At 33.0% G+C, this 8,718-nt stretch overlaps 1 protein-coding gene across 1 annotated transcript; it reads right to left on the reverse strand.

Moving 5' to 3' along the window:
* Nucleotides 1-274: 274 nt before the first annotated feature.
* LOC133184596 (NIPA-like protein 2) lies at nt 275-8,645 on the reverse strand. The gene is made up of 12 exons (XM_061319682.1): nt 8,565-8,645; nt 5,146-5,214; nt 4,801-4,972; nt 4,564-4,623; nt 4,127-4,179; nt 3,762-3,830; nt 3,349-3,445; nt 3,004-3,139; nt 2,749-2,837; nt 1,167-1,230; nt 892-1,025; nt 275-677 (listed from the first exon to the last, which is right to left on the reverse strand). The coding sequence occupies exons 1-12, from the start codon at nt 8,634-8,636 to the stop codon at nt 472-474; spliced, it is 1,221 nt and encodes a 406-aa protein (XP_061175666.1). The 5' UTR covers nt 8,637-8,645; the 3' UTR covers nt 275-471.
* Nucleotides 8,646-8,718: the final 73 nt, after the last annotated feature.

Genomic DNA, 8,718 nt, shown 5'->3' on the forward strand with positions numbered 1-8,718 from the left:
TAAAATGGGACATGCTTGTCATTCAATAATGTGGAAAGGGGGAGGCAAGTGAACCAAAAAAAAGCGAGAAAGCTTTCCTCCAGAAAAATATGTTGTGAAAAAATAAATCTTTACACCCACAAATAAATGTACCTATATGTATTACAGTAGATGTGCATGACACAAGCAATACTGTCTATTACAATACAAACAAACAACTTACATAACATATATTCATGTATACATAAAGTGTATACATATACTGTCAATTACAAAACATGTATAAGCAAACAGCTTATATAACATATATTTATGTATACATAAAGTGTATACATGTACTATCAATTACAGTATAAGCAAACAGCTTATATCACATATAATTAAGTTTACAAATTAAAAGTGTATACATGCTGACAAGCTAATACTCAGTGCATTCAATAAAATAAGAGATTCGGGTACACATATGGACTTTTAGTTTGCTAATGCTGGAATTCATTGCTCTGTGGCTCCATAGTTAGCCTGGGCTCCTCCTGAATGAACAGGGGAACTTGTTGTCGAACTGCAGATGGTATCTTGTGATGTAAAACTGTCTGTTCCAGTCTTGGATTGAAAGAATGGTGCCCTATCTGAATCAGATAAATGAGTTACTTCCCCTTTCGGTTGAACTTCACCCACATTGACTGTTGCTAAAAGCCATGCTGCAACAAAAACGGTAAAAATATGACATGAAAATTCCTTCTTTCTCTTAGTCTCACACTAGTACATCTTCATGGAAGACTCTCTGAGTCAATAGAATTTTAATGATGTCATTTATGTAGAACTGTCAAATCAGGATGGTGTCATTTCTGAAAATTAGATCGACCGTCAAATGTGAAACCTTTTTTCTATTCTGTTTGATCAATTGAAACTTACAAGGAAAGATCCCAGGAGAAATCTGTTGGACGTACTCTGTAGAGGAGGACGGCTCGCGGACTTCATCTGTATTATTTGCAGCAGACATTTTCCCCAGTGTGATGAAATAAACACCAACAAATGATAAAAAGCACCTTAAAAGTAAATAAAAATATATTAAATTTACTTCTGTTAAAAGAAAGTATTGCATATTACTTTTAATTTTTTTTTTTCAATACAGATTCATGATGTGTGTGTTTCAAATGCTATGCATAATTCAGTTCTGAAATGCTTACCCTATAAGAAACATGAATACCTCCAGGGCATTCATTCCCCAAAATTCCTTGTAGAAAACTATACCTGTAATAACAATGCTGTTAATGTTAAGTCTACCAAAAATCCTATTATTAAATGTAGCTTTGATTACTTAGGAGATGAATTTAATTTTTGAGAATTCATGAGGACATGAACTAAGACGCTTCACGCTTGCATATTTCATGAAGCGCATATGCAGGCGTGAAGCGTTGTAGTTCATGTACCTCATGAATTCTCAAAAATTTAATTCATATCTTATATTTACATTATTTTTCAGATGACTTGGCACATATTTTTGTCATTCAAGGATCATTTTTGAAAAAAAAAGTTTGCACTATTTTTTTACTTCAATCACATCACAATGGAAATATTCTTACTCATCCCACAGTAGTTCATGAGAACATGAACTTTTTTCTAATTTGCAAAGAATCTTAAGGAAAAATATTTGGAAATGTAAATATATCAAAATAAAGAACCTGCAGAGACAGGAAGAAAATTGCTACTTCATATATGAAAATAATGTTTCATTATTTTGTACTTCTTGGTCAAGAAGGGTGTCTTCATTTTAAGCAGAAATTCACCATGTGTGCAAACTATAATATGACAAAGTCAGAGAGGGCCATGCTTAGGGTTGTCATAGGAAGGTGAAAATCTTAATGTTTAGAACAAAATATACCACATAAGCAAGGTGACATGGAACAATAACTAATAAATGCTTTAGAACTACATGTACATGTATTATCTGATTTATCAGTGTTGACACACAGACAGACACCATCGCCAACCAAAGTTTCGAGTCCACAAGCTTCGATCCTCAAAGAGAGAATTGATGTGAATCACTCATGGGTAACCAATGATGACAGAAAGATGGATAGACTACAAAATTAATATGTGTTTCTCTTATGGTCAATGCCTAGTGATATCATTTCACAATTTATAGATGTAATCCTCTTGCAGCAGGATACTTATGTACAAAATTTGAAAAAACATTTTTGTATTATGATGAAAACTGTATCATATCACAACAAAAATGTTTATGGATATACATTTGGACATACATACAGACACATAGTCCAAATGATATGTCTCCAAAATGTATAGGTGTGTTCCTCTCACAGAAAAAGTACTTCTGTAAAGAACTTGAAAAATGTTTGAGTTATCGTGTCACAATGAGTGTTCATTGCAATACTTTCTTGATCATGGATAAACATTCCTACATACATACAGACAGACAAAGCAATACGACAGCAATAATAGCAGGCGTCTTCCTCTCATAGTAAAGTAATTTGAAAAGGTTACACTCAAAACTGTTCAAGTCAATCAAATCACTTCAAAAGTGTTGACAGACAGATGGACAGAGAGACAATGTGATTCCTATAAGGCTCCTGAATTTCATGATCAGGCCTGATTTTCATGCGGGGCCACAACAATTATTGATAAAAACAGCTCACTTAATCTAAGGACTCAGGTGAGCAAAACATTCGTTTTGCTTACTTTGTGTCCTTTAGATAAAAATTTATCTTTTTAATTTAAATTTGTATGTTATTTATATCAAATTCTTACCAGCTATGATTGCACTTATTGTAAAGAAGACAAAATTTGTAGGCACTACCACTGTGGAATCAAAGGCTTTCATTGCTTCATTTAGAAACCTGCAAATGAAACTATTTTAACAATCACATCCTTTTTATAATTCTCAATTTCATTTCATCAAGTAGAATTCAGAATGATAAAAAAATTACTCTTTTTATTCCTACATGTAAAATGATGACCCATTACAGAATACCCCCCCCCCCCCAATTTTCAACACAAACTTACTTAATCTGTGTAATGGCAGTGACAAGCATGACAATCAGCATTATGTACAGAATGGGATAGGAAAACTGAGAAAAGCCATCAAAAGCTATCTGTAACATACTGGACACTGCTTTTGCTGCTATTACGGTAAATGAAGCTGAAAGACAACACAAAAGCTTGATATAAATCTGAGCCGGAAAACTTTTACTGCTCCCATTAAAATCAACAACAAACACATACATGTAGTTGTTTCACAGAGTAGTGTCATGAATGTATATCTAGGAAAATGTCATAAAACAGTCAGCTACTTTGAAATTTGATATATATTGTTGTGTTTTATGTTTATTGGTGAATTGATAAGCTTACCAACAATAGAAGAAATGAGTAAATAAATGATCACTTTCTTCATCTCCTTGAAGTAGAGAAGGAAGAATAATACTCCTAGAATTATGATCTCAACACACTGAAAAAAGAATAACATATACAATAACATATACATTTCACAGTTACAAATATCTTTGAAATTAGTACATATAAACAAAAGACAGTCTTGTGTCACAAGTATTTGTCATCATGAGCAAGTCAGCTGTTAATCTGGATAAACAAAAGAACTATTTTTTATAGTGACAAAAATCAAAATCAACTTTTGAACTTTACCAGTCTATTTGAGATATTATGTGAATTATAATTAAAAAAATCATTTATGAAATTTGACATGCAAGTCAAGCTCATAAAGCAACATCAGACATTTATGAAGCAAAAAAAAAAAAAATACTTACAATGTATATGATGAATGACAGCTGAGTGAGGGCTTCATTTATTTCATCTCCATTTAAAACTTTTTCATTCTGGAATAAATGGATTCACAAACATCATTCACAAATGTTTATATGCATAAACAAGAAAGAAAATAGGAAAGGAATAGCATAAGTTTATTGCTTTTTATCTCTATTATTATACAGCTAGCAAAATGAGGTTCATAGGCCTTCTTCTTCACCTGACTATTATGAGTTTCTCATTTCTTGACCAACTTCGCATCTCCTACATACAAACTATGCTACTTTAATTAAAACCAGTATGTAGACCTTGACATTTACTCTAGGATTTTCTTTGGTATTAAACATCTGGAAGCAAATTATCTTACTTTAGCAGAGAAGGCTATCAGCAGGAAAGCTCCAATAACAGCTAAAGCAGATCCTGTGAAGAATGCATAATGAGACATATATTTCTTAAAACTATCACACAGAGAACAAGACATTCATCATATTACAGTGACACTTTAATTAACAATATGATATTAATTACACTGAATATTTATTTCTATGTTCCACAACCAAAAATGTTTTCTTGAAAATTGAATTTTTCAATATAAATAATGAGATCAGACATACCTCCAATATTGAGCACATATAATAGGTTCCTTGCCTAGATTTAGATTTTATCTTAAATTTTATCTTTTATTTAACAATCATTGGATCTCTATTTACAATTTGCTTGTAAGTCTGAATATTTTACTTTGGCATATAAGGCTTAAATTTTACCATGTTGCAGATTAAACAATATACTTCACAAATTACTTACCAAACAAATGTTCAGCTTTTATTTTCTCTTTTAAAATCAAAGCTGCCAAGAACATATTAGCTGCAAAACATATAGTATAACTTTACAATGCTTACCAGCATAAGTTTGTAATTTTCTGTAGAAACTGTCTTATGAACAAATTGACAACAAAATGTAATACATGTACAATATCAAGTTCCTTCTGATTCAGAATTGTAATGTCGAAAATTTCTTAGGAAGCACGGCAATGCTACAAACCTACAACTGTTGTTGTTCCTAAGGGAGCTACGAGTGATGCTGGTGAAAATCCATATGCTGAAAAATTACCAATCTCACCCAAGCCCATCAGCAGTATCCCGATCCACCACAACGGATCCTTGGTATAGTGGACTTGTGTGGTCTTCTCTGCATTTTTCATGTGACTGTACTTCTGTATTAGAAAAAAATTCATACATTGTTATCATTTTCAAAAGTTAACTGTATGACACATGTTGATCACAGATAAAGACAATAAAAAAACAAAATTATTACTACCAGTAGTTTGAAAATAAATTAAAGGTTTATATCCTTAAGTTTTAAAAATAATTTTGAAATCATTTCTACCTGTATATTCAAAGAAATGCTTATTACAAGATTTCCACCAATTGCTAGAAGACATCCAACCAAAATGTCCTAAAAAACCAATTGTTACAAATATTAACACAGGTTTTAACATACCATACATATATTTTGCAGTACAACCTGTGTACACATACTAGAAACTGTGCAAATGGCACATTTTGTCAATTATTATTACTTTTTTGGGCTTCAAGAAACATAGTTTAGGTTCATTAAAAAAAAATTTCTCAGTGACGTCATAAAGGGTCGACGCGCAATCAATGGATTAAACACGTGCCGTTGAGTTTGAAAAAATAAAATACTTCACACGTTAAAGATTATCTGGCTGAAATACTGTTCAAGAGTACGAAACACTTTTTCCACTCTCCCTCTCTCTGATTTGTATCTGTTTGTTAGTGTAAAGTCGCTTTTCACAATAAAATTTAACAAATAAATAACGTTATTACATTTCAATAATGAAATATGAGGAGCATTTGAAAAGTTCTGTTTATGATAGACTGAAGTCTATGTAAACTATGTCTCAACTAGCAGTTGTGTTTGTTAGTGTGTTCCTTTCATAAAGAGTGTTATAAAAAATACTACCAAGCCTGTTATAAGACATTGATAGTAAATAAACCATTCTAACAGAGACTAACTAGAAATATGTCCATAGGACATGAATGCCCCGCCAAGGGTATATTAGTAATGCAACATTTTAACACAAATTGAGAAAAGTGAGGTCAAGGTCAAAGGAAAGGTCAAGGTCAAAAAATATTGATGCAGTTGAATAGCTTACATCCGTATGTATCAGCATATGACGTTTGATTCAGAAACTAATTTAAGAAAAGTGAGGTCAAGATCAAAGGAAAGGTCAAGATCAAAAAATGTTGATGTAGTTGAAAAGGTTACATCAGTATGTATTAGCATATGAAGTTTGATGAAAATATTATGAATGGTTTCTTTAAAACTGAGCTAAACACTAATTTAAGAAAAGTGAGGTCAAGGTCAAAGGAAAGGTCAAGGTCAAAAAATATTGATGCAGTTGAATAGCTCTCATCAGTATGTATCAGCATATGAAGTTTGACACTAATTTAAGAAAAGTGAGGTCAAGGTCAAAGGAAAGGTCAAGGTCAAAAAATGTTGATGCAGTTGAAAAGGTTACATCAGTATGTATTAGCATATGAAGTTTGATGAAAATATTATGAATGGTTTCTTTAAAACTGAGCTAAACACTAATTTAAGAAAAGTGAGGTCAAGGACAAAGGAAAGGTCAAGGTCAAAAAATATTGATGCAGTTGAATAGCTCTCATCAGTATGTATCAGCATATGAAGTTTGACACTAATTCAAGAAAAGTGAGGTCAAGGTCAAAGGAAAGGTCAAGGTCAAAAAATGTTGATGCAGTTGAATAGCTCTCATCAGTATGTATCAGCATATGAAGTTTGATAACACTATCTTGAATGGTATCTTTAAAACTGAGCTAAAAACTTATTTAAGAAAAGTGAGGTCAAGGTCAAAGGAAAGGTCAAGGTAAAAAATATTGATGCAGTTGAATAGCTCTCATCAGTATGTATCAGCATATGAAGTTTGTTAGAAATATCTTGAATGGTTTCATTAAAACAGAGCTAAACATTAATTTAAGAAAAGTGAGGTCAAGGTCAAAATAAAGGTCAAGGTCAAAAAAATGTTGATGCAATTGAATAGCTTACATCAGTATGTATCAACATATGAAGTTTGATTACACTATCTTGAATGGTATCTTTAAAACTGAGCTAAACACTAATTTAAGAAAAGTGAGGTCAAGGTCAAAGGAAAGGTCAAGGTCAAAAAATGTTGATGCAGTTGCATAGCCCTCATCAATATCTATCAGCATATGAAGTTTGATAAAAATATCTTGGATAGTTTCTTTGAAACTGAGCTTTGAACAGAGCTAAACGCAAAGTGTGACGGAAGGACAGACGGAAGAACAGTAGGACGGAAGACGGACATGACAAACACTATATGCCCCGGCCATATTCATGGCGGGGCATAAAAATACCAACGATTGTTAAAATTTTTAACCTCACAATCACTTAGCTAGTTAGCTGTGAGTCTATGATACTGGGCTTCATTAGGTGCAACATGAGGTGATGCTGACATCAGCAAGATCTGCAGCATACCAGGGGCTATTACAACCAACCCTGGGGGTTGGCACTCCAAGCACATCCACCAGCTTGAGAAAGTGCAAAGAAGAGCAGCACAATTTGCCACAAGGAATTACATGTATCATGAACACCATTCAGACAGCATCACCCAGATGAATAGAGATCCTCACTGGGAACCATTAGATCAGACAATTGAAGATTATATAGACTCGTCTTGCTTTACAAGATCAAGCATGCCTTAGAAGCCATACCTGCAGATCTATACCTAACTCTGACAGCAGGACCAGAAGCACTCATGTGTTCTGGTTACCACATATGTGGACCCACATTGCTAGTAAGCTACATATTTTTTCTGAGGACAATCTGGGACTAGAACTTCCTACTACTTAAGGTTGCCTTAGCACCATCATTATAAAGAGTCCTTCGAGTCCCAGTTGGACACATACACCAGGTGACAGCTGACCAATACCATCTACTAAGTGTGCCAGTTTTAAACTTATATATTGTATATAGTGTCCTACTTCAGTTTTTAGCCTTGTCTGAAGTGCAGCCAAGCATAACACTCTATTAAGAGTTAATTAAACTAGTATGGAAAAAAATAACGTCTCACAACTGCTCAACTATGACTTTACAGCCTATAACACTGCAAAACAGGTCGAGGCAAAGGGAAAATCAAAGAAAATGTATTAAACTGAAAATTCAATGTTTTATGTTCAATATGGAATTCAAATCACTTGTGAAAACAGAATTTTTTTTAATATTTTCACTCATGCTTCCCCCTCACAAAAAATATCAAAAAATCCTGCCCCGCTAGAGAAAAAATTCCATATCCAACTATAAAACGTTGAATATCTTCCATTTCTTCTCTCATTCACATTGTGCACTTCATCTTATGCAAAGTGATTTTTGGATATGCATGGGTACATTAAAAATGACTGGACTTGACAGGAAAGGAGAAAATGTATGACCGGACTGGGAATTGAACCCGGGACCTCTGCATACATTTTTCCTTTCTTGTTACAACATTAAGCAATCCTGTTATCTGTGTATTATATGCACAAAAAGGACTAGTATTAACTTCAAACAATTCATAAAAAGATACTCATAGTGTATGTCATTGATTTCAGCTTTTGCTGTTTTCAGAGACTACAGTGTATCATAGTTGTAAAACAGATGGACTACTGAAAGTAAAGTAAATCTTTACCTGTTTTAGTATTTACATCATATATCGTCAAAATTATGCTATTTCGCACAAAATCTTTTGTCCTTTACATTGAACAAACCTGATATCTTGTTGTGGAATGAGAATCACCAGATACATTCTTTGAAGCCTCTAAATTATCATAGATTTCCATTATCTCATCCTTTCAATATTCCAGCCACTGAACCTAGCAAGGTAGATTCATATTAAAGAATCAATCAAAGAAATTATTAAAA

This window comes from Saccostrea echinata, unplaced genomic scaffold (assembly GCF_033153115.1).
Source record: "Saccostrea echinata isolate AGI-Se365-2 ecotype Australia unplaced genomic scaffold, CSIRO_AGI_Sech_v1 ptg000010l, whole genome shotgun sequence".
Classification (NCBI taxonomy): domain Eukaryota; kingdom Metazoa; phylum Mollusca; class Bivalvia; order Ostreida; family Ostreidae; genus Saccostrea; species Saccostrea echinata.